General features: G+C 40.3%; 1 protein-coding gene across 1 annotated transcript in view; it reads right to left on the bottom strand.

The window, feature by feature from the left end:
- Nucleotides 1-6499: 6499 nt before the first annotated feature.
- Nucleotides 6500-27380, bottom strand: part of LOC306698812 (solute carrier family 23 member 2) — a gene marked incomplete at its 5' end in the record, with an annotated part of 34180 nt that continues 13299 nt past the window's right edge. The window contains 9 exons of the mRNA XM_079163292.1: nucleotides 6500-7062; nucleotides 7152-7247; nucleotides 9972-10080; nucleotides 10763-10927; nucleotides 15233-15486; nucleotides 19889-20045; nucleotides 22452-22569; nucleotides 25029-25210; nucleotides 26684-26867. Coding sequence (XP_079019418.1) covers nucleotides 6881-7062; nucleotides 7152-7247; nucleotides 9972-10080; nucleotides 10763-10927; nucleotides 15233-15486; nucleotides 19889-20045; nucleotides 22452-22569; nucleotides 25029-25210; nucleotides 26684-26867 — 1447 coding nt within the window. The 3' untranslated portion in view covers nucleotides 6500-6880. The remainder of the gene's footprint in view (nucleotides 7063-7151; nucleotides 7248-9971; nucleotides 10081-10762; nucleotides 10928-15232; nucleotides 15487-19888; nucleotides 20046-22451; nucleotides 22570-25028; nucleotides 25211-26683; nucleotides 26868-27380) is intronic.

The raw sequence follows: 27380 nt of genomic DNA, 5'->3' as shown, positions 1-27380 counted from the left end.
AACCGAACTGTAACAAGTTACATTAACATGTATCATATGCACCAGCTGTGGAAAAACCTCATTGTAATCCAACAGAAAGTGCAAACTGGTAATCTGATACACATTATAAACAACTCAGCGTAACATGTCTGGGTTCTGACAAAGGTCAGAAGCACATTATGTTTTTGTCAAAATAGCACCACTGAATGCTTTGTCCAGTGACACTGTGATCACTCACTGACACATGTTTAGAAGTCTCATGGGCTCCACATTATTGGATTATTGTCTGGTGCCACTGTGTTGTGATGGCCATCGGTGATTGGCTGAGAGATTAATGGTAAATGGGGATATTTCTTTGACAATGCACTTTTCTGAATCTCACTTTTGGCTCATTTAATCATTCATGTATGTGAATATCTTGTATATTTTGACAAATATTACATGTATTTAATTTCTGCAGACCCTATGGAGCTATGATCGTGTCCAAAATAAATCCGGCCTGACCCTACATGGTTGCAAAGTTTCTGTCCGAGCCCGGAAACCTGAAATACCACTGTAAAAGAAATGAATAAAACAAATGAAATGTTCAGTTTGCTAACAACATTCTCCTACTCACTGATCAGCCCCGCCCAAAAACCTAAAATTTGACAGACTTTAAGGATGCACATAAAAAATGTACAAGATGAATAAAAATGAAACAATAAATAAAGATAAATAAAATACTTTTGCCAAATACTCCACATGTTGTAAGGTAATATAAAGAAATAACAACACAATTAGTAACTGATTATTCAAATTAAAGTTGACATCTTTTATGGTGAGATATGGTAAAACACACACCCTGGCACACCTTCAACGACATCCACTTTAACGCAGACAGACGCAGAATTTTATTGGAAATTGTATTTGTAATATAAATGACATTAAGGAAACTAATTCAAAGCCCCAATAGGACCCTGTCAATGGTGCTGAGTCAGTGTGTCGACAACAAAGTGCATTTTTTAAAGCAATATACAAACTTAGTGTTTAAATCTAACATAAAAGTAGAATAGTATTTTGTTTAGTCACCAAAAAAAACTACTCACGAGAAGACAGTCTGCTCTGACAGCATTTAAGTTAATTAGTGGAGTGCATGAGACACAGAGCGCTCTTAACAAGTTTCCCGTGTAAATCAGAGAGAGAACACGATGGACCTCATGCAAACACTTTTTTATCTTAACTTTTTCTTACGGCGGGCTCGTACTCGTACGCCAGACCTTCAATTCGTGCAAAATTTAAGTCGTTTTTTTGCAGCTTGACATGTTCATATTGATATCAATTGCACTAATAGTCAATTTCTAATTCCATTCAAATTGCAGAGTGAAACAGGATGATGTCAACATAATTACTAAGTGTAATCTATATAGGATTTTCTCCCCCAGATTTGCTTTAAAGTAATGACATATATACAATCCATTAGTGAATACTAGTATGAACCTGCAATGAGCATATCTATAAAATGTGTGCAGAAGTTGCTTTGATCTTGCTTTCTTTTAAGGAGAATTTCACAAAAAAAAAAAATGTTTTTGTCATGGTTAGTGTTTACTAACTAATTACAGCGAATGAAAAAAACTGGAGCTGATTTTCTTCTTGATAACTTTCTGTGCATCGAGTTGAAAGGCTTAGTTGAGTATTTTCCACCTTTAACTTCTCTAACCAGAAATCCGAAAAACCTTCTTCAGCTCAGGTGGCACACATCCAAGAAGATTCACGTCTCCAGTGGATGATTAAACCGTTCTCTAATACCTTCAAGTACAGAACATTGTGGCTGCTGGTGTCTCTTCACCAAATGAACACTTGCATCTGTCGATACAGCTAAATCCTGATTAGATTTGAGTAATCCCGTTAGATTTGCGCCAACTGACTTGCAACGCTACACAAACCGGCTTAAATATTTATCAGACTGGCCTGTTCCTTGACCAGGTGAAGGGCTTGGTGACAAACTTGGCACTTGTCCCAGACACATGGCTTTCACATATGGTACTCGCTGTGTGTGACCCCATTTGACCTACTATGTCACATAAGCTTACATTTACATACAACTAGTTGGGGCACTCGGTTGGAAGCAGACTCCTGCGGCAGTTTCTCCTCAACAAGTGCCAACTAATAACGACACGTAGGTGGCCCCTTTTTACCTTAACAAACTGTGACATACTGTTGAAAGATTCAACTGTCAGTTGGAGAAAAACTGGCTTCAGGCCTTCATTCAGACTGAACGCTTTGTCCCTGCTCTTTGAAACTGAGACTACATTGAAATCATTTCAGTGTTCAACACAAAGCGCTGTAGTCTCCTGCTGTAATCATTAAAAGTAAGCTCATTTATAATTTTTGGACAGTAGTGGCCGATTTTCCATATTATAGTTCATTGGATCATCGTTTTTTTTCGGGTGTGCAACGCTGACTTTCTTTTATGCCGATGTTACATTTGTCATCTGCGAATGCGTGCATGTGTTTTATGTGGCAGCCGTCCAAGGCTAAGTCAAAGTGTATATCTACTGGGCATGTTGGTGCCGGTGAACCTCCAACCATACGCTTGTTTAATGATGGTTGTACGGTGCCTTTAATGTCTGTCTTGTTGGTGCATGTAACTTTACCTCTGACGATTAATGGATCTGATGATTAAACCGTGGTGCAGCCAGGAAAGCATATATAGTTGGAATGGCCAACGGTTTGAGAGCGTAAGTAGCATTTGAATGGTCTTGGACTTGCCAGGCCCACCTGATTTGCCCTTTGCACATACATCACTTACAGATAGACAGTAAATACCACGGGGGATTAAGTCTGTGACCTTTGTGGAAAGATGATACGCCTGATCAGGAGACTTTTTAATCACCCCAAATGTCTTAAACTCTCTGGGAAGAAGCACCCGAGAGGTAAATCTGTACAGTCGGATACCCGATAGACCCTAATCCCAAGAAAGGAAGAGATTGTCATACATCAGTGAGGGATGAAGAGCGAGACGAAACATCAGTCGAACATAAACTTCAAAGCTTGTTTTTAAAAGACAAGAATTTGTAAATGCCAAAATGTACTCACGCATCCAAAGCCACGCACACATATAGATGCCGGTTTATTACATGTGAGGGTCTCTCAGCTGCATTGCCTTAACTTCAATTTAGTCCTCACTAATAGAAAACCAATCTTACCAAATGAACCTTCTCTTCAGCCATTACATTAAAACAGAACAAGATGCTGCGCTGCATCAGAACAAATCTAGTTTCTACAGCTTGTTAGGAGAATTCATCCACAGAAACATTCTCTAAAGCCTGTTTTAAAACCTCTTGAACCCTAAGCCTTTTTTTAGACCTCTTCTCAAACATTTTAACCCATACAAAAGACACTACAATTCTGTAAGTACAAGGTCTATTTTAAACATTTTGATGCTTGAATAACACTAGGGATTGTGAGATTTGATGAGATGAGTAAATATTGTGTATATGTTACTGGTTAATAGTAGCTGAAGACTGAACACAGCAAACAGGGGAAATTCCCAGGTTCGTCTGAAGAAAAAGCACTGTAATTTATTAAATAAGGCCCTGGCTAGAAAACATTCCCAATTCATAGCACAAAGGGTGCAGGTGCCTCACAAAAAGATTTGGTGTAAATAAAGTGAAGCAAACCTCAGTTATAGGTGTTTATCTAAAAAGAAACATGCCAATTTCTCATTTTCGAACCAGAATTTGCAGCTGTTCCATTGTACTTTTATATACTATATAACTATATATTTCACTATATTTCACTTTGTTTATCACTCATATTGTACAATCTATCATAACAGAGCTGTTTGGCATCATTTTGGCATTATTTTGACCCATTTTGACCGCTCATATATCTCCTCCATGCATTTTCCTCGTCTGTCTGTTTGTCTGGAGCCCTTGCTCAGCCTGTGCTGGGCGGATGTGACATCTCTTTAGATCCGGGTGCTTATTTGGAACACACTCGTGTGTTCCATGAAGTGATTGACAGAATTTTCAGCCAATAAAACTTCAAAACCGTGCCGCGGTCAGCCCCCAAGCCCCAAGCCCCCTGTATGATTCGCCGCCGGCATTTTGACCTCCATCTTGGCTCAGATGAACGGAGAAACGCCATTTTAAGTTCCAGACGTAGTCAGTTAGCAGACGAACACATTTGTCATACGGAATAATTTGGGATTTCACCGTTTTCGCCCTGAAAACCAACTCACGGTATGATGCAGTTCTAATATTTCGCAGTGTGGGAGTTGTGCTTTCTGTGGCTTGTTGGCTGTAACTCCTGAACGCTTTGACGGAGAGTAATTTGGACGATACCGTTGAAATCTGTGTGAAGAGCTAATGTTGTTAGCTGTGTCATATGCTAAGGGAGAAGCAATGGCCCCGGTTTTCGAAGCATTCTCTGAGTTGTTGGTTCGCCGTCTGTGGCGTAAAATGCATGATATTGTGGCGGATCTTCTCAGTTAGTTAGTAGAATGGTTTATAATGGTGTTTGCAGTGTGTAAAATGGTTTAGATGATTAAGTTAAGGAGACTTTTCTCGAAAGAATAAAAATATATATATATATTTATTTTATTTATTTCTTTATGAAAAGTCCATTCTACGACATTCGGAACCGAGCCTCGGAACCGAACGGAGGTAGATATTTTGCAATTTTCTGGGTTGTAAGCTCTTAACATGCTCTCACAAGTCCTCAGCATTCACAGCACAAAGGAGTGAAAATACGGACGAACAGAAACACTGACCACTCAGAGCAGACTGGGCTTTATGGGCTAAAACGAGTAGAGCCGTTGCTGAAGTGTCTTTAACTTGCATTATCTCTACTGACCAGCAGGGGGCGACTCCTCTGGTTGTATAAAAGTCTATGAGAAAATGACTCTACTTCTCTCTTGATTTATTACCTAGTAAACATTGTAAACATGGGTTTATGGTCTCAATCTCTAGTTTTTAAGTCTTCTTCAATACAGCATGATGTTCATTTAGTCAATTAAGGTCCATTTAGAGTCAAACAGTCCATAAAGCAGTGGACTACTGTGATTGACAGGTTGCTGTAAGCTACCAGAGCCGTATACGGCGTCGCTATGTCACTCCTCCGCATTCCAAATATGGTGACCTCTGTTTATCGGTTGCAAAAAAAATGACGGCCGTAATCCAAGATGGCGACGGAGAAATTGCCGAATTTGAGGTTTCAAAACAGCAGACGTCATGATGACTACATCCTCTTCATACAGTCTCTGGTTAAAACGGAGCATTTCAGATGGAGGGTGAATCAAGGTGTATGCAGGCAGACAATGTGAAAAATATTGCTTATTTTATAACATAAAACCATGTTTTAGTAGAAACCCAAAATACACCGGGACTCCGGTGGAACGTTAGGAGGCGGACTCTTTGTTTACATGTATGATGCTCGCTGCTGAAACATAGTCAAAGTTGATGGAGAATGTTTCCCTGATGTTGAATTTTCAATATTAAGACGCTGGCCATATTGATCGCATTGATTGCTGTTAACATTTATCCTCATGCACTACTGTTTTGTCGAGTGTTTCTTGTGTAGCTACAACTGCATTTCGTTTTGCAACAATAAATGATCCACAAACACTTATACTTCTACATGTAATGTAATCTACCGTAATTTAGTAGAGATATTCATGGTCCCCAGAGGATTAAGCCTGCTGACTTTGATGATCCCCTGACTTTTCCGCGTGTCGCCAGCAGGTTCACATTTTTCGGTTTTGATTGAAGTGGCTTTGCAAATATAAAAAAAAATAGGTTAGCACCCTATGGAGTATGTGCACCAAGCATGATTTGCCTTTATACTTACAAGTGAACAATTCTCTTACTCTCATACTCTTTAAAATGTTATAACCTGTGCTTTCGAACTTCATGGATTTATGTGGTTTTTATTCTCATAACCTGTGGAAACTTGACATCTCAAGTTGAACATGTTACACAGTTAAGTCTATATTAACATCAGAATTTATTAAACAACTCATCGCAATTTAGGACTTTTGGAAAATTATGGTACAAAAATTTGTAAAATTGCATATATATATATTTGAAAATGCAAAAACCTCACATGTAAAAACAATAAAAAAAGATGTTCTTCTATACAGTGTCAAAACACAATGAAATGTATAAAGCAGGAACCTCAATAATGTTAATGAAAACAGAACAGCCATTATATATATAATATTAAAATGATTATTAATTACATAATATGAAAAAGCTTTCCATTAATTATCTGTTTCTGTTCTTGACGAGGTAGTAATGATTCTACTCAAAACGTTACTACACATTCGTAACACCTGAACAGTGGCTATTGAGCAGCTTGATGACGCATTAGTTGAATAGTAACTCAGTCTTTACATCTGACTTTGAATTGGAACAGTGCATACGGTCATTTATTTTAAGATCAATCGGCTGTAGTTAAAAAAAAGACTGAAACGTGTGATTTAAAGACTTTATGAATGCTGAAAGTCTAAAAAAAAAGGTTTGCACATCCGAGAAGTAAAAACAATAATAAAAAATAATAATAATTCTTAAATTAACAAAATGTTTAATCTTAAAACATATCTTAACACTCTAGAGGAGTGTCTTATTCATGTCTATGCTGCTCTTTGCTTGTTCAGGCACTGCAGATGTTTTATTAACCTCGAAGGTTTTTGTTTTGAATTCCAACTGTAAGGAGACACAGACACAGTACCTCGACCTTGTTGTAGAAACTCAATAAGTCAATGTTTTAGTCAATACAAGGACAAACGTGTTGAACTTGGGAGTCCTAAAGAAGATACATGGATTAGATTTAGGTATTTTTATTAACTACTGTTAACTGTTTGATTTCATGGGGCTGATAGGCCGGCATCAATGCAACCCTATAAATTAACACTTCATTACTAAGATGTCCCCTGTTGGGTGGTCTTGTAAGAAGGGAGGAAGGGCAGGTACTGGAAACATCTAAACCGCTTAAAAACACTGTTTAAGTACGGGATGTCGTAGCACGACTCGTCACAATAGTTTTTGCTTCCCTGTTGCGCCTGGTCTTGCCAGCTTTTGATGCCCCGCTCTTTGTCGGTGCCTGAAGAAAAAAGAAAAGCGAGGTTAGCTGATAGTGATGGCTTGTGTGATTATTACTCGAGACCAACGGTAAAAAGTATTTTGACTTGCCTGGAATCGTGTTATCAAGGATAAACCCAAAGAATCCTCCGATGAACATGTGCGTGGTGAAGAGCACTACGATCACTTGGTCCAGCTCTTTTATTCCTGAAAGACGGAGAAAGAGAGTAAAAGACACGACATTTGTTACCCAACCAGTGGTTTGTGAAATAACAACTATAAATCTTGGTAGCAAGCATCTCTTTATTCTCTCTGCTCTGACCTCATCCGCATGAGGATGTCAGAGGTCAGGTTAAAGTTCAGACTACTAAAACCACAAGAAATACAAGCTCCCTCAAACAGTAAATCCTGTAGGACCGGATAAAAGATAATCCACGGACACAGTCCAGCTCTGATACATCTGCTGGACGAATCTCAAACCTGCTGTCTGTGCCGAACAGATCTCGTATCGGATATCATTATTTTAACAAATAACAATTCAAGACATTCATATCTATGTATTTATTTTGTTTATACAAAGTTAGGAAAGCAGTGTTTAAGTCAAGCCTGATGTTTCCTTTCCACATAAAAGAATGATCCAATTCTCTTCCACACACTGAGGCATATAGCGGATTGGTAGTCAGATCCACCGACAGATGAATATCGGTTCTAATAAAGAAAAGTCTTGCGAGTAAATGCAGACAGCGACATTCGCACATGACGGACCACACTGAGGTCAAATAGTAAAATCCTGACATCATGAGTTAAGAACTCTTCTGCCAACTTGCATCTACAGTTATCGACATGTATTTGGTGGAGAAAGCTATATCTGTGCATGGCCACTACGGTATGGTTAAGGTAAAGAAACTGTTGCAGTGTATGGTTATGGTTAGATAACAGAAACATGCTTAAAGGTATACTATGTAGCATTGTCGGTTGGTGTTGTGTTTGCAAACACCCGGCATTCACAGTTGGTCCCTTTGAGAAAAGTGAACGAGGAGCAGCGTTAAAGCAGTGAATGTAAAAAAATCAAACCTTATTTTTCTGATTGTTTCAGGGCAGTCATGTTCTAAAGCACAAATAAACACACCCACACCTCTGCACCACCTTACGGGAAGGTTCCAGATTTTGAATAATTGCAGTCCAAGGACAGGCTTCACCCTGTCGTTAAGTCCTGTCTGTATCCCAGAAGCTAAAGGGGGCCTCGGTATTAGAAGGCGACCGCCGAGGGGCGTGACAGCGGCATTATTTGACGACCTGGGAATGAGAACGGGCTTAAAAACGGGCTTAAAAACTTAAAAACTTAAAAACTGTGTCTGGGCGTCAGCCCAGACACAAGAAGAAAGGCAGGGGGAAGCAGGGTCACTTTTAGTGGGCCACAAATGATGATTGAGAGGGTTATTTTGCTGTCACCTTGTTTTTTTTTCCGCAAAATCCAGCATAGAGCTGGCTTTTCATGTGGCAACATGTGGTTTATGTGAATACTGCTCGGCACAAAAGGGGGCCTGCACACTGTTAGGCTCCAAATAAAAAGTTACATTTATTGTTATTTTTAAGGCAACATTTTGATCTGTAAGATCTTCCTCGGGTCATGCGTAAACTGTATGAAAGTTGTATGAAATAACATCGTCAAGGATGGCAGACAGCGCTGACGCAGCTTGACAAACACACGCACGCACGCGCACTCAGTCAAAGCAGTCAAAAGTTCAAGGCGCCCGCCGAGTTGGTTTTAAGTCCCGCAGCCTGTGCCTCTAAAGATGTCTGGAAGAGCAGCAGCAGTGTGTTTACAAAGAGCCTCCTCTTGTGTGGCACTATCAGCTGAGTGTTGAGGCTGGGGGGGGGGGGGGGTATTAAGTCAGGCGAAAGAGTGCTTTATCTGAGCCGGGCAGATCACAGACAGTGACAGGGAGGATAGCCAAGAGGATTGGAAGGTAAGCAGCCTAGACCAGAGAGACCCAGACTGGGTCATGCCCAGTGTCAAACTCTGGATTAGCACTTTCCTGGGAGACACTCGAATCACATGACTCATGGGATCAAGAACTTATGTCTGAGGAAAAGCGCCGTTTAATCTTGAGGATTGCTCTTTTGATGATGCTTCTTAGGAGGCGGCCACGGAGAGACGCTCCGCGGCCCGATCCATGTCAGCACAGCTGATAGGCTCCGATTGATCAGACCTGCGTTTGTAAAAGCTCCACATGGTCTAATTTCGTCTGTTGGATTAGTGTAATTGGGTTCTGCCTGTTGCGTATGTTTAGACGTGTATGGGTGTATGTGTTCGCTTTCTTGCAAACCACTGCCATTTGGAACATACAAACAACTCGAAATAAAACCTAGATGAAAAACAGCACGGACACATTAAAGACAAGCCTGTTTCATCCCACCTGTGGGTTCGACCCGACTGCCTCACCAACTGTCATATTAAACGACCTATAAGACTATTTGGGGTCAAACAAACAAATCCGGAGTTCAAGATCAGGTTAGACCACTACAAAAGCTCTCCTTTCCACTATCAAAGATATAAAGACTGAGGGTAACCAAGTGTTTGCCATCTGGGCCTGTTGGATTTGGGAACACCTTGGCTTTAGAAGCTTAGGCTTTAGAATAATCTGCATGTGCAGCAGTGGGAGCACAGACCACACTGCTCCTCTGACAAGGATTTAGAACTTCCATGTGTCAATTTTTGTTCAGAAAAGAGTAAGTGTGTGAGTAAGGGTGGGGGACACAAATTACAAATATTGGGCCCATTATAAATATTATTTAGGCATTCACGACCAGAACGGATCTTTTGGTATTGACAGTCGCCAGATAAAGTGTCTGTACATTTTTTTTAAAATCCCATTTCCCATTTTAAGGGGCTGTGTGTGCATGAGTGAGTGAATGTCTCAGAATCACCTGTGTCAATGATGCCGGGATTGGAGTGAAACCAGGTCGGTAAAACGAGACCACTGAAGGTAGAGAAGCCGAGGATGAGCAGGTTACGGGACGAGTTCAGGTCCACATACTGGGGAGGGAGGGAGAGAGAGAGAGAGAGAGAGAGAGAGAGAGAGAGAGAGAGAGAGAGAGAGAGAGAGAGAGAGAGAGAGAGAGAGAGAGAGAGAGAGAGAGAGAGACTTTAGTTTGTTGTTCTACCTCAGCTGGCTGCCATCTCTGTTTTGGAACTTCACTAAAATGTATAATCTGGAACCTCAAACAACATTTCTATTGTGTTGCAGGATTCATGTTTATTTGGTCATGGCAGGTCAAATCAGGGCAGATGGTGGGGAGGGGGGGGGAGTAAAAGAAGAAGCATTTATCCGACTACATTACATAAAATGACCGTGACTCTGTGAGGGGCATGACACAGCACAGTAGCACAGTTAGCTTCTGTTCCACTAGCTTTAAGCTCTGATGTCGTTTCCCTTTCATTGGTCTTTCTGTAAAACTCTAATAGTTGATGCCCATAGAAATTCTCTGCTTTTTGCTCGTATTTCAGCGTCACCGGGTCAGGGCTACAGCAGCACCCCTGGAACCAGTTAGGTTCAGTATCTAAATCAAGTGGCCCTTAGCAGGATGGATGTTTTGAGTCTCAGGTTCTTGATTTTCATAGGAAGGGGCGCCGTGTCAATACCCTATTCGGGAAGTAGTTTGGATAAAAGTGTCCAGCAAATGAAACATAAAATGTTGTAGTATCGAATTGAGTTTACCTGGAGGTTGGATATTCCCACCGCTGCGATCATTCCAAACATAACGAGGAACATGCCTCCGATGACCGGGTCTGGGATGGTGATAAAAACTGCTCCAAATTTCCCAAAGATCCCCAGGACAATCATCAGAATGCCGGTCGTCTGGAGGACCAGTCTGCTGCCAACCTGGCATAACATGAGCACAGGGTGAATACAAGAAGGGTTAATCTATCATTCTCATCATGCCACCTTTAATTTTTACCAGAACGCTGTGTGGGGGGGGGGGGGAATGAGCATGAGCAGGGACACTATAAATCTCATCTGCAATGGTTTTGGGTTGGACGGAGACGAGAAAGCTGAGTCAGACGGAGAATGCTCAGGTCAAGTCTGCAGAGGCCATAAAACCGTAAGCTGTAGAATACGTTTTTATCTGCTGTGCTGCTCAAAGACAGGACTGGCTACATCAAACTGACACGCTGTGGCTCAGTGTTATGTGCTTTTTACGTGCCGTCCTAGTGAAGAACTCCATAAAAATCCAACTTAATACTCGAAACAGGATTCTTTATGGATGCTCTCATCTGTGTTAACGTGATTAGGGCTGGGGCGACCCAATGGTCCCTGGCAATGAAAGTGCAAAACCTCTTATTTTTGTAGAGATTATTTTTCTACCGCACAATCGCAATTTTTCAGGGGCTTGGGATACTCGCAATCTCAGGAGGGTTGGCACACCGCAGTGAAATTTATTGGGCCCAAACGATTTCGTCCAATGGGAAAAGTCAGCCATTATGGATTTTCTGCGTCCATTTTCATGTTACAAAAACGTGTTTGAGGACTTACAGATGGTTTTGGTTTCAATTGGGCATTGGTGTGCCACGTGAGCTCTATTACTTCTAGTCTTTGAACGCGTTTTGACGCCCTCGGTATACTCGAAAACCCACGAAACTTGATGCCCACATATTGACACTTCAGCCATAAATGCATGAGAGACTTAAATAACAAGATTTTTATATACGAGAGGATATTTCTTAGTTGGATCGTCGAAGACATTTTTTTCTGAAAGCAAATCTCTTCACTCCGTAAAAAAACTTTAACGCATTCTGGCTGTAGAGTTAGAAAATGTGGGCTGAACCTTTGCGGTCCCGTGGACAGCTGAGCAGGCAGAAGCATCAGTTAACTCATCGGCCATTTGCTTTTTCTTCCTCCAAACTATCGGTCAACCTCACGACTCAACAGATCCATCTGAATCTTGGTGAGCAGACTAAAGACCTTCACGATGCTAAATTGTGAAGCTTTTTATTTATTTTTCTTGGATAGCTGTGGCGTGGGGAAGCGGACAATTTGCAGTCTTCGCCATGACACAGGAAGCTGTTGTAACTAAACTTTACATTGTCCAACCACGAGTCCAAACGCCCCGGATTTCACACGCCGGGCTGACTCATAGAGACAAAAATCATACAATTTACATGAAATTGACATGGCTTGGTCTACACGTGTTATACAGCAACATGGTGTAAAATTTTCTAGCGCCACATAGTGGACAAAAATAGCAATACATCGTCTTCAGTGCTTTGGATCCCACCAGTACCATCGATGTGTCAGTCTGGTGAGCAGCTCAGACCGTGTGACTCATGTTGGGACCATGTGCTTCACCATGTGCTTCACCATGTGCTCTAAAACAAAGAGATCTGCCTGCTTGTTCAACAAAAGGCCTGATCTGAGTGAGCAAGCTCCAAGGAATGTTTAGATGCAAAAGCCATAAAACATATTTGTTGTTAGTTTTAGATATTAGTTGACTAGATCATTTTTATTGGAACTTAGTAAACTCTGTTATACTTTAAAGAGCAGCTGTCTGTGATTACTTTGTGCGTGTGTATTGTGAGTATAGCTGGATATGTGGTCTGTTGCTCAAATTCAAACTTTCACTTTTCACTCTGAATGTGTAATAGTAGGCTACTTTGACTATTGACATTGTGAGTGAATACTAATTATGATATTTAGTTTATAGTTTGGATACTGGTCCCTGTTCGCAGGGTGGTGCCCCGTTATTATTAATAATTGTTAATAATCTTACTGACATTAATAATTCTATTGATGTCAATAATTTAGTTTTTTATATTTGCTGATAGTCAAACACGCTCCTTTTTGTTCCCAACACTCACAAACAAACTGCAGCGCACATGAATAAATCATCCAGATCAAGTTAAATCCCATCAGATCCCTCTGACCATGCTCACTATCTCCTCTCAGGAGATGAGCTTTAAAGATGTCACCTCACGATTGTGTGTGTATTTGTTGTGTATATTTTAGTTTTTCTACTTGCATTTGACCTTTATGTAACAAGGGTATATATATATATATATATATATGTATATTTATATATATCTTTTCTTCGGAGAATCCTGGCCAGAACGCCAGCACAATAACATTACACCAACCATCATTCACGGTGAGACAAAAAAAAAAGCAGACAGTTGAACACACAGCGTCCAACAATAATACTGTTTGTTGTAGGATATTTTAATGTCTATTTTACTCAAGTAAAAGTAGCGATACCACAGTGTGGAAATACTGGTAAAACTAGTAAAAGTTCTGCATTCTATATCTTACTGAAGTAAAAGTACAAAAACGATATACTTATCAAGGACTGAAAGTATTCCTTATGCAGGATGGCCCATTTCAGACTAATATACATTATATGACTAATAATTATGTTAAGCATCTCTAATGTTGCAGCTGGTAAAGTTTGAGCTAATATATATATATATATATATATTTTTATATCTTTCATAATAATAATTGTTTTTGTATTGATCATACGGATCATTAAAATAATTGATAGTGTCAACTAAATGTAGTGAAGTAAATGGTACAATATTGGCTTCCAAAATATAGTGCAGTTTAAAGAAGCATAAAATGGATGTTTTCAAGTACTTCAAATTTGTACTTGAGTAAATGTACTGACAGTACTTACATTCCACCGCTGGTTTCCGCTGACATCTTATGTGAACAGAACTCTGAATACCGTCGTACTCTATTCTTAGAACTTGCAGATGCCTGGATGATGCCCACAGTAGATGGATTATATGTGGATGTTATATGGATTTTACACCATGGACACAAACTCGTTGGCATTACAGGGGAAGCGTCCACCGGCTTGCAAAGCTCTCTACCAGACACACATCAAATCCCCATAAATCAACATTATTTGTGAATTAAGTCTACGCTCCTTGGCCTCCACTTGGCACTCAGTAATGTGTAACTGTGTGCATAATGTGCAGAAGTAATACATGAACAAATCACATGAGTGAGCTCTTGCAGTGTGTGCGTGTGAGTAAAGTCTGGACAAACACAGTTGCGCTCAAACAGGCCAAAACAATTGGGATTCATTTATGATAATGAATTCACTGCTATTCAGAAAATAAGTTATTCAACTTGACCTAGTATCCAAATCATTGTCCTTAAATTTACACTGGCACACTTTTTGCAATTCTTTACAATAACTTACCACTTGATCTTCCATTTTGCCAAGAGCAGAACTGATAAGAGAAGATCACAAAGCTTTCTGAAAGGTTGAGCTCGCCAAAGCTCAGTGAAGTCAACTTGAGTTATCACTGTAATGTATCAGAACCAAAGACAGCGCCGGGGATTCTTCAGAGGGAACGTGCCGAGGGGCCGTTAACCATAAAAACGCTCTGCTGGACCTACTTCCCAATCACATGGAGATGCATGTGTTTGGGGAATCCTGAGCATACAACGTCAAGGTAACACGGTGTGAGTTACTGTATGTGATAATACACTTACTCGGATATAGCATAATATTTAGTTTGTAGATAAATGAAAGGGGCTCCGATGCTTCTTTCCTCATCTCTTTTATTAAAAGGGTCCACTGGGCCATGCTTCACGAAAGAAAGTAAGATAATGCCGTCCCACAATAACATCCGCCGCTGAAACCATCTTTCTGAGGAGGAATGTGATTCTGTTTTGAATCCTTTTCAATGTACTTTTTCTATGTGTTATGTGTTATACGAGTTTACTAGTCCAATTCCAATATCAGTGAAATTCCTTGATTTTTCAATACCCAATTCGAAACCACGGTAAAACGTGTGGATAGTTGGTTTATTGCGTCCTTTTCGTATTTCAGACGGCGTTAGTCTCGAGGCTCCCTGGTACCTGAGGTATTTTGCAGAATATTGGCAGTAAACTGATACCAAGCTATCAGTTCTCATGTCATCCCAAGTTAAAAAAACAAACAAAGTTGGATTCTGTGAGCATGCGATTGTCTTTTCCTAAGTCTTTGAATTCTGTTTCACATATTTCCTTGACTGTGTGACGTTTTTCAAGCGAGATTAAAGAAAAAGGTCGGCAGAAACATGACTCTAGATAAATGCTAATGAAATTTATCTAAATGAAGTTCCCAATTGTTTGCTAAAATGTAAAATAGCAAGAGTTAAAGAGCCCTAACACACATAGGGAGACTATGATGACGCGTACCTTGGTAATGCCGAGTGCAGCGATGTTCTGGCTGTAGGAGGTGGTGCCGTTTCCAGTTCCCCACAGCGCAGCCAGGATGCAGCCGATGCCCTCCACCGCGATGCCTCGGTTTATGGCGTGAGTCGGTGGAGGAGGGGCACCGCACAGGCGAGCGCAAGCGTAGTAGTCCCCGATCGATTCCATTGTGGATGCCAAGACGCCCGCCGTCATACCCAACACCGAAGACACGCTCACTGTGGGCGCACCCCATTGACCTATGTGTGCACAGTAGACATGCTTTAGATTCCACACATATTCAGACACACATTTACACCTGAAGACTGGATTATTGCCATAATCCTTTAACATTTTACGTTTGTTTCCGCTCCGGGGGACGTATTAAGATGTTCAGCTAGCAGACAGCTACCACATGACCTGAGAGGCCAAGAGGGTTCATACAGCATGTTAAGAGACAAACCAGTCCTCCTAAACCATTGAGGGATTTATAGACAAGCAGCAGTAGAAAACATCTGCCAGACCAAAGGTTTACATGACGCCATGTCCGCCTTACTATAACTCTTACATAAGCGCCTGACGGATCCAAATATCATGCTAAGATTCTATTCCCTTACATTTTGTAACTGAAGTCGTCCCCGCAGTCCCAAAACCTGTTTGGATGATAGAATCTCCCCACAAGAATGGGACAACGTGGGATTACGGGTCGTGGAACGCCCCACGGTGAAATTCAGAAATGTTATGTAAATTAAATTCAGAACATGACATCGTTTCATAATTTACTGAGCATGAATAACATCAAGGCACTGTGTTTCCACTGAAGACAGATGGTCACATACAGCAAGGTTCTCCATCTGGACTCGATTCAGAGTCCTTTCTTTTAGAACCTTCAAACCTTTAGCAACTGGTTGCAATATGACATGAACGCTTCATACACGGCGGAAGAAGCAGAAACAGGTATTGCAGCATCTTCCTCAGTGATTGTTATTACCTTTCCACCCTCAGAAAAAAATCCTGAGTGGGAATTTAATTATTTAAATAAGTCAAGTTTTTACACTTGAAATGCATTTTAAAAAAAAGTGGATTGAGATGTCGTGACGGTTCACTATTTTAGTTTTAATAGAAGTATTTTAATTCTCTGCATGCTTTGAACTCTGTTGAACCAGTGCAAAACAGGTTCTGCCAAAAAAAACTCCTCGGGTGTGAACTGTAATTACATTCTTAAATGCTCAAATGTAAACCTTGTGAACCATGTGAACGTGTACCGAAAAGTCCTCGATAAAAACAGATGGCATTTCTTTTCTATATCTTGTCTTAAATATCCTGTAGATTGCTGTGGTGCTATGTTGTGCATTTCCTGTACTGTCCTGATAATATCTCTGTGATGTGTTTGCAGGCTTGGGGAGTAACAGAATACACAGTTAGGTAATTAGGATCCAAAAAGAAGGTAACTATGTTCCGTTTTAGAAAAAACGACGCAATCAGATTACTGACAGATTTATTAAAAATGTGCATAAGAATACTAGTCCTTGGATTGGACAGCAGTTTAACAGCTGGAGGACAAAACTAGCCCTGTACTTTGATGTTGTTCCCATTTTCTGCTATACATACAAAATAATGGCGACAGTCACTTTTGTCTTATCTAGGGATGGGTATCGTTAGGATTTTATCGATACAGGTATTCTTATCAATGTTCCTTATCGGTTCTTTGTTGATATTGAGAGAAAAAATACAACTCAGAAAAGAATTGACATTTGTTGTTATTGTATGTAAACAAATAGTCTTTCCTGAGCAGCAATACAAGAAGTTCACACATTTTTAAAATACATCTGCAGCTAAACAACTAGCTAATAAAAGTACAACTCCGCCCCTCGAGCAAAGAGAGAGAGAGACACAGACAGACAGACAGACAGACAGACAGACAGACAGACAGACAGAGAGAGAGATGAGGAGATCTCACTCCGTAACTTTTAAAGTGCCGATAGCAGAACTCCGGCCCTGACCAACACTCTGGGGTTCTACTGATTTAGAACCGGTTCCCGTTTTGAACCAAGTTCCGTTGGGGCACCTTTACTCTCGTCTTTACTTTTTTGTGACTCCTGGATTAGGCTACTGATTATATTTTTAACAGTTGACTAGTAATTGTACCGCAACACATTTTTAAAGAAACCCTCCCTGCCCTGTTTGTTTGCTATGTGCTGAAGGACGTGTATTGTGTAATGCTGACATGCTGACACGCTGACACGCTGACACGCTGACACGCTGACATGCTGACATGCTGATGCTTTTCTTCTTTCAATGCATCTCATTGCAGAAACAACATTCCCAGAGGAATATGATGTTATTATAGCCTAAAGTTTATTTGCCTATTGTTATTTGCCCAAAAACCCTTTAAGGGATCCATCGACACGTGAAGGTGTGAAAGGAGATAACGTTGAACGTGACCTTAAAGCACATACGTTTGCTCTGTCAACACCTTCGGTTGATGATGCGGATACTTTTATCACTTTTTTCTGATTCATGGATCAAATACAGAACCTTTGGAATGCCTGCAGAAACATGCACTCACACAAAAGACACACATGAATAAACATACATGAGTGCTCACTTATAAACGGTATGTCACACATAGTTAGAAGGGGTTTGGGTTCATATTAGGATTACAGTGGTTTTTGGTTTTATTTTATTCTTTTATTGTATTTTAAATAGGCTTACTCCACACCCATTTATGCACAATAACAGAATGTCCTGCCAAAAAAACTCAACAGACATTTGACCAGTTTGATAACAGGGAAAATGTTGAGTCTGCTTTTGTATAAAAGGTTTTGTATATTTATTTAATTGGCACAGTTGTTCCTGTGTTTTCTGGCAAAAACGTGGATTACAGGGTCCGAGTGAAGAACCCGTTTGCAAACAGTTGCCATGTGCAAATAATCAAAAGGTCATAAAACTGGCTTTGCCCTTATTAACATTTATAAATAAGGAAACTTTTTTTAAGAGAGTTTTTAAGAGAACACACCCAAAATCCATAGATTGTTTTTGACAGACGAATGCATTTTGCCAGAACAAAAGTTGAACAACCGAGACCTGCTAACGGGATCGGTTCAAACAATCAGTCGAAAAGTTGTATAATTATTATTATTATAGCAGCAAGTGTTCCTTGAAACCCTGCACGAGTTGTTGTCAGACAGCCAACTCTCTGGCGGGAGATTTCTAGTCCCAGTGTAGTAATAAAAACCTGACATTTAATCGATTTATCACCATCATCTCATTTAGACACTAAAGTGCTGCAGAACATCCGCTGTGTGAGTTTTGGAAGTTTATCAAAGACAAATTTGACTGTTGAGAGAACACTGACATATAGACACAATACTTGTCAGATTGTTTGTTATTGGCGCAACCACTGCAGGAGTTCGGGCAGCACTGATATACCCAAAGTTGTTGTATAATGAATCCTGCATACAAGTATAAATGACAGTATGCTATTTGTCAATTAAAATTACAACAAGTAACCCCTTTTATCATTCAGTCAGTTCAAATTTGGTACAAATTGCATGAACTGTTCAGGCAAGAAGGATTCCTCTACTCTAAAACCACTTTATGGAGAAATAGACTGCTACCACAGATCTCTCAGAGAAGTAACTTCAGATTATTATAGAGAAAGGCATCGGTCACCGAGGACACCGCTGTGAGGATGGGGTCTTTATGTCTTCGGGACAGTTTAAACTGAAACACTGCTTGACGTGTAATCTGCAACCATGAAGGTCGGTGGAATTTACCTCCTATGACAAAATAGTGTCAACCACTGTTTAAAACTATTGCTAGAGTGCATGAAGCTCTTATGTCATCTTTATTGCTTTCTGATTTGGATAGAACCAGAGTTAGAGGGGAGAATGACCCGGGAATACATCTGGATGGGGAACCATGGGGTGCACTGTGCAGAAATGGTGCTACATGGATTTTAAATTCTAGATATAGACTGATACAATCACTCCATATAAATTGCTCAACTACAGCTCCAATATTTCGCCCCTTTGTTTTAGATGTGGCCTAGAAGAGGGAACATTTCTACCCTGCACTTGGCAGTTCCTCCACTCTCGGCAGGGGGTAATGTGACACCCAATCCAGTATCCATGGTGTTGACTTTCTATTGGACCCGGAGACTTGTTTATTGAGTAACTTTACTAAATCCAACCTTAAAAATGTCCAGGTGATGAAGCTCACTGAGACCTCGCTGGCAATGGAAATGAGCTGTACCGGTCTCGATTGGAATGTGGCTCTCTTAAATTAATAGTTCAGAGAAAATAACGTATTGGTTAAAGGAAAAAGAGTAAAATATTCATGGAAACCCTTCTTGGATTATATAAAAAATCTCCCAGCGCACCAAACAGACGGCGTCTCTTTTGAATCTCGTCTTGGTGATGTGATTGAATCCCTGAAGCTGCTTCTTGTCTCTTAATGTTTGTTTAGTTACATCATTTTATTGTCATTGTTGTTGATTTGACTTTAAGTTGTTTTGTTTGCTGTCTTTTTGACTTTGTACTGTTATTTATCATGTATTGGCTACGTGCCATGTGTCAATGTGTTTGTCCTTGAAAAAGCTAAATGAAATATTCCACAGAAAAAAAAAAAAAGTATGATATTTATGATATACCCACTCACCTGGGTAAGGCACATGGAACCAAGGGGAGTTTTTCACGGCGTCCAGGCTGATGTCGGTCCTGGCGGAGAAGCCGTACTCATCGGACTTTGTGGGGAAGACGTCAAAGATGGTCAGTAAGAAGCAGACCAGCCAGGCGCCGCACATCCCGAACAAAGCCTAGAATTTGGCATCAGACACAAAGCGGCTCAGTACACTGAAATGGAACTTCCACCAACATTAAACATTGTGTGAAAATACTAAACTCAACCACACGCCTAGCGTCACGTCGAGCGTCAGTCCGTCTCAACACCAAGAAATCAGCCCAAGAAGGATCGCGTGGAGCGTCAGGTTCTCGCAAACAAACTCGGTGTTTTGGATTATGAGCACAATCTAATTTCGCTAGTTTCTCGCATTCGATTTTTACGTCTTCATTCAACACGCCCTGGGCACTGGCGTAGACTTCAGATTGCATTTGTGCAGGAATTACGTGAGAGCAAAGAGTTGTGAGCAATGCTGTTATCTGATGCGGGGCATCAGTAGCTCGGGGGCAGAGACAAAAATGTGCTTCAGTTTCCTCGAATTCTGTCTTCTTTACACCTGAACCTATAGGATCAAAGAGGAAGATAAATCAATCCATAAAGGCTAATTATTAATTTCGGTGACAGAGTACTTCACTCATCATTTGACTACTTAATGATGAATAGGACTTGGCGAGACGCTGTACATTCCACTGGGAGTTGGCTAACCTCGTACAGTAGATAGGATCTGTCTGTGCTGCTATATAATCCCACATTTCATTCTTTGTGTGGCTTCATTTGATGATGGAAAATAAACACTGATGAAAAGCCTTGTTTACTGTCAGATCCAGAGATCTTTAGGGTTTTGTTGTTGTTTGTTTTTTAGGCTTGTGAGTCCTTCTGCCAAAATGTGTAGCGCTGCCACGTAAAGCCTTCCAACCCTGAAAAAAAGCGACTCAGAGGCCTTTAAAAGTTCTCTGGAGGAGCTTCTGCATTCAGTTTTATGTTTTTGTTAAATCTTTTTAAACCTTTATTGTTTTTGGAGTCTGCACGTTAGTAGCATGTATACTTTCAGCACCATACTTCTAATCATTCTCACATATTCACACCCAGGAGCTTCAAAGCAGCCAAAAAACCTTCAGGCTGCTGCCAACGCGTGTTTATTTTGGCTGTCGAACAGAAAAGAAATACCATAAGTGTTTAATGATGGGAAAGCATTCTTCTGTATTCAACAGCTGTGTGTGTGTGTGTGTATGTATTAATCTCTTGTCACAGAATAAAATACTTTTACAACACAAAGCAGCGTATGTATCCGCTGAGTTCTGATTGAACCAGCGACCAGTCGGTTGTTGTAACTGCGTGAATGTGAAGCAGGGCGGTTTGAAAAAACTAAACCCATCCTTCGTGAATTCAGGTTAAGAAAAACAAACGCATTCTCTGTGTTGGTTTATCATCACAGATGATCTCTACCTGTCAGCTTAAAACTGTAGTCAGAGGATAATCACGGTTGAAGCGCTCAGAAGTCATGACAGACTGTGACCTGGGTTGTGTTTACTTAAGACCAGAAAAGAAGTTCCACCCACTAAAGAAAAAGAAAGACTTTGAAGGAATCCAAAGTCATCCAGGATCAGGCTGCACTTGACGGCCGGAGGGCAGGACGGAGTGCAGGACTCAGGTGGGACGAGAGGAGGTGGACTCATGATTCTTGGTGGTCAAACATCAGTCAAGAGTTGATGCACAACGTTTCCCTGATGTCGACTTCTTAACGTGAAGATTTTTGTTGTTGTTGTTGCCGCTGTTTACGTTCCTCCTGATGCAAATCTGAAATAGATGCACTCCAGGAACGCCCTGCTGTTCTTGCTACTGCTGCACGTCGTTGTGCAGCCCTGTGTTGCATTGCAATGAATGATCCTTGAACTTCTTCATACATTTGAATGTAATTATCTCAGTCACATTGAAAAATGTTCAGCTCCACAGACTGACTTCTCCACAGTCGGCCTTCCTGTTCCACGGTGTTTCTTAGTTAGTGACTCAAGAGTGCGTTTATGTACGCGTTCTCTTTATTTCTGCTGGCATGTAAGATGAAAGCAACAGTATCTGCACAGATGCATCGGGAACTAGATAAGATTACTTACATTGTAAAAATAATCAAGTTGTACTTGATTTGAATATAGAATTATAATCTAGCACTCTTTCTGACTTAATTATCTGACTGTGGATGATAAATAGCTTTTAGCTATATCTCTGTATAATGTATCTGATTTCAAGTAGTGAAGTTTATGTTTATTATGTATGGTTTATTATATATATATATATATCTTTGATTTGGACATTTTGATTTAGATACATATACACATGTTTTTAAGATCACTGCACGTTATTAGCAGACTTTGGCTTGATACTGGATGATTCTTCGCAGTATACTATTAACATTTATGGTTTTGAAGCGAGGCGCGGCTGTTTTATGGGACAAACACGGTGCTGAAAACTAAAATGTTATGTTTTTTTTCCATGACAGAAGAGAAGCAGAACGCATGAGACCTGGAGAAGAACTTTGGCAACTCACAGAGAAGAGCTTGAAGAGAGGGTACTGGAAAACCTTCCACTTCTTATCCTTGTACGCGATCATGGGGACGTTGACTTTGCTGAGATACTGAGAGAACAGCAGGATCAGACACACCGTGCTGTAAGAAAAGAGAAGACAGGTACAAATGCATCACTCACAGTAGTTTCCCCAAAAGGCCCAGCCCTCGCTGACAGCTACTAGTGTAAATCTGCTTTAACATGCTACGCTTCTATGCGTCTTAGGTAAGGGAAAGGTCACACACAGCCAGTGGAAAACGTGCCATGTCAAACAGCGGGTCGCCTAAGTGATACTTGTCATCGTCTATATCTATGTAGCGTAAAATCAATCAATCGTAAATTGTAAAATACTTAACTCACTTCCCTGCCTTTGAATGAGATCTCACGCTGCGCGTGAAGCACTTCACACTGTGCACGAAAACACTGCACACTGTGCATGAAATGCCGTTCTGGGCCGATGCCAGTGTTCATGGTGCATGTTATTTCAATGAGTCTGCAGCATGTGGAAATGTCTACCAGAAAAAGTTACAGGAGGAAAGATATTGAACATTGAACATATTGAAGGGAAATAAAATGTGCTTGGACAAAAAAAAATAAAAAAAAAATTTGAAGAAACCGTAATGGATCTTGTATGAAAGAGCAGGAAAACGGCAGGATGCCCGAGAGGGGAACGATGCGGGAGACGGTGATGTGATATCGGAAAGGAGTTCCTGATTTGTGAGAATGTGGAGCTCCTCTAAGGTCTCCTGCAGTGTTTTCAGAATAAAACCCCCACTCTGTTATTACTGTATGTATACCATGATATCAATAATACATACTATTAGGGCTGCATGTTTATGGTACATTTATGATCATCATTATTCTTCATGATCATTCATTGACGTTAGGGACAAAATATATTTATTGCACTCTCATTTATATAAACAGAGCTTTCGTAGCAAGACTTCTTACCTTGAATTAAATCAACAGAGCTCTGCTTTCACTGTTCACGTTGTGATACAGTCCTGCTGAGTAACACATCTTTGCATTAAATCAAGTGCATTTTGAAATATACAACAGCGAAGGTAGTTTTTCACAAGCTGCGGCCGCAGGGTTGATCATATTGATCTTGTTTTAGAAAAAATGGACTGAGGGCGCTTTCACACCTGAAGTTGGGATCAATTGGTGCGGACAAAAGGAAAAATATTAAACATTGTAGTATTTTAGTTCTGGCCGGTTCGTGTTCAGGAACCCTAACCCTTAACCTGTGCTTGGCCACGCCCCCAGCCCAAAGCAATGGGAGGAAATGGTGCATATTTACAAAATCATTTCACAACAGGTTAATAGCAGACCACCTCAAGGTGTCACTCAGAGAGTACCAGGACATCCTGATGTATCATTTCAAAATTAAAAAAAAAAAAAAATCTCATTAATGAGCTAACTTCAAATCACATTCATGAGACAATTTGTCTAATTTCAAGTGGTTATTACCCCCTTAACCTGTTCAAGCGGTGTCGATTCTATTGTTGGTCCGCACTAGGGGGTTTTGATTAACAGCTTTCACTCCGGCCCAAATCAAACCGACAAAACGCTCAAGAGTTCGATTAAAACGGGCCTAACAGGTTGTGTTTGTTGTGTGTGTTTGTTGTGTGTGTGTATGCTGGGATTTTTGAGGATGTCTTAATCACTGAACCTGTAAGCTGCTGGTTATCCTGCAAAGGGACTGCTGGGTGGGTGGGGGCTAGTGCACTGAGGCTAAGAAGGATGTCTGACTGATTACCACCCATATACGGCACCAGGAGGTGGACGTGCTGAACCTTTTAAAACCCGCAAGGATCGCTCTATTTAATGACTTTAGTCTGCATTATCTGGAGATGGCGGCAGTAAATGAAGACATCGTTCATGGGGCTGGACGGGTCAGGAGCGAAAGTAAATCAAAGGAGCATTAATGTGGAACAGTGGGCTGCAGCAGCAGTCGCTGGAGGTTCGGTGGATTTAAATTGTGGCCATGACTGCTTTGATAAAGAAACAAAGTGGGTGGAAAACAGACGATAAGTTATTGAATAAATAAAGATGTTTTGCTGCACAGAAGCACAGAAATTAGATTAGATGTCTGTTTCCAGTAATGTTGTTAGTTTCCCATGCATTTCTATGTCTCATCTTACTGTACTATATTTATAAATGCCAAAGATATGTTGCAATTGCAATCGCGTATTGCAATTTTATCATTAATCCTACGTGTAATACTACATAAAGCCATAAAGACACAGATGACAAACTAAAGTGAAAATCTGAATAAATGAGTTGAGAGATCTCACAAACAGCTGCTTACACACAGAGGACTGAGTGTTTCTGAACAGTTTGATGAAAATGTTGTGACTTTAGGATATTTTACTTTTTTATATTTTAATACTGAATATAAAATGGCATTATTGTTTGACGCATTTTTTTCTGGTACGATAAATCACCCAACACAAGAAAGTTATCGACAGGCTCATCTGCTTGATAAATGTGTCCTCCACTACAAATATGCGTTTGTATATTGTGTGCAATGCAGCGGTGTAAAACACCATCCACTCACAGAGCAGCTATTCCCCAGTGACCTCCAGACTTCTTCCCAGCTTCAATGAACAGCGACAGGCCGATGAGGTTGATGGTAGGAGCGATAGCCAGCGGGCCGATGTATTTCAGGACGAGACCCACCAGCCCCGAAAAACCCAGGACGATCTGGAGCAGAGAGGAAACCAGGATGGCTCCCTGGATCTGTGGACGAAGCAACAGGGACACAATTGAGCTATATGCCGGGTTTTTGGTACTCAACCATGCAACACATAGCATACCAATCTTGTTCCTGGAGGCACAATTCAACTTATATTAACTTTAAAGTAACTTTAATGCTTTTTACTACTGTGAATGAAAAAAAAAACTATTTGTGATATGTGATTTTGAGAGACGTGAAATATTATAGCTCTGGTCACAGGCATGTCTTGTGTTCTGTTTGGTGGAAGACAATAACCGGGATAAAAAATAATAATAAAAGATGACTGCAAGATCTCGCCATGTATCTGCATACTCTAAAACATTTTGATTTAATTTCCCTTTGATTTGGTATTGGATTTAACTGAGCTCTGAACAAAAATAAAAAGATTTATTTATTTACCTTTAAAGGTCTATTTTTGGTTTCACTATGCAGATCTAAGGGTGAAATTAAGTTATGTGAGCTTTTTTTTATTATCTGTAAATAAATGTATGTTGTCCGTTTCATAAAGCAGTATGTTTCACTCATCGTTCTATTATTGCAATATAATACATATCTAACATCATGAAGTTGAGTATATACAGTATAATTATGAGAATAATGATTAATGACTGAAGAGTCTTTTGAATATTTATTATTATTACTTTTTGATTAAAATTAAACAAAAATTTCTGCAACGATTAAAAATAAATGAAAGGTTTTATTTGAATGTAATTGAAATACTGGGCTGTACCAAAACTTTTCTTAGAAATTTGGCATTTTCAACACATTTTTTGACCCACATTTCTGTGTTTTCACTAAAGATATTAGCATTTGAACACAATTTGAAGGTATTTGAGCCCAAATGTCCAGTTTTTTTTAAGTCGTGTTATGCCTATTGTATTTTTTTGAGGGGGTTTACTTACAGTACCAGGAGTTTGGGTAAAAGTTCAAATGATTTCCAGCATTTCTTTTATTTTAAATGTGGCCTTTGTGAGTCTTGTTTCACCCAAATGTTTGTGTTTTTAACCACACACTCAAGTTTGTTTGTTTTTTAAAGTCTTTGCAGCAATTTATTTCCCCTTTGGGGTTTAAACCACACATTTCTGGATTTAAACACTTCCTGTTTTGTCCCTTTTTCCAGTGTTTTACTTGCATCCAAAGTTATACATTTTAACAAAATGTTTCCAGTTCAACCGTTAAGCGACAGGATTAGTGCCTTGCATGCAGGGCTGTGGTTGAAGTGCCTAACAAGCCTGCAACGATAACTAATAAAACAGGTTACAGCCATCATTTACCGCCAGCTGCAGTGTATGTGCAAAAAAAGGTAACTGAGCAATTTAATTTCTTAAATTGAGACTATGATACACGGCCTTCTTTGTTCCCTTTAAATTAATTAGCGCTGCTTAGGCAACTGATTGGTCACCTCCAATGTAAGGGCACAGAAGGTACTGAGAATCCTCCTCTGGCTCAAGTCAATATTTGACAAATTGACATACCTCACGCATTCGTGACATCCAGACTTCATCGGAATTTCCATCTTGCAGCGGGCTGGTACTGTTCTGCAGCTGCATGGACGGCGTCCCAGATGCTTGTGGGGCTGGACACTGCCACTTGGGGAGAGCGAGAATGGCCAGGGTCGGAGTGATGAAACTGAATGTCCCACCCTGGAGGATCGGTAACCTGCAAGTGAGTAAGGTGACGGGGTTAAAGATCAGAGGTCCCCGGACCACATTATGTCAGGTCTCTGCCGACTAGGATGACCTGGAATTGTTCAAAGCAGGCTTGAAAGGAGAGCCGAGAATGGTAATGAGCATGACCAGACCTGGGGTCTGGTCAGTCCAGTGGAGTCCAGAGCAGTATTTTCAGGTGGACTAAAATAATTGAGTGAGGACTGAGATAGTTACAGAGACGAGGACACAGCGCCGCGTCGCTCACTGTGTGCTGGTTTGAGACAGAGGGGTAGAGAAGGTGGAGGCCGGCGATCTCATAATATGAATCTACTCTCATTTGTATCGTTATTTTTCTTTCAGCAATATCGTCAGTAGGGGAATTTCAATATTGACTAACCCTAATGGAAATTATAATTAATAATGCATGAAATAAAGTGGATTATTTTAGTTTTCTCGCGTTGCAGCGTATATATTTCTGCAAACTTTTGTCTGTATGTCTTTGTGTTTTTATCCTTTTATTCCC

The sequence above is a fragment of the Pholis gunnellus genome, assembly GCF_910591455.1.
Source record: "Pholis gunnellus genome assembly, chromosome: 7".
In the NCBI taxonomy this organism is placed as follows: Eukaryota; Metazoa; Chordata; class Actinopteri; order Perciformes; family Pholidae; genus Pholis; species Pholis gunnellus.
This window is presented reverse-complemented; position numbering and strand designations above follow the sequence as displayed.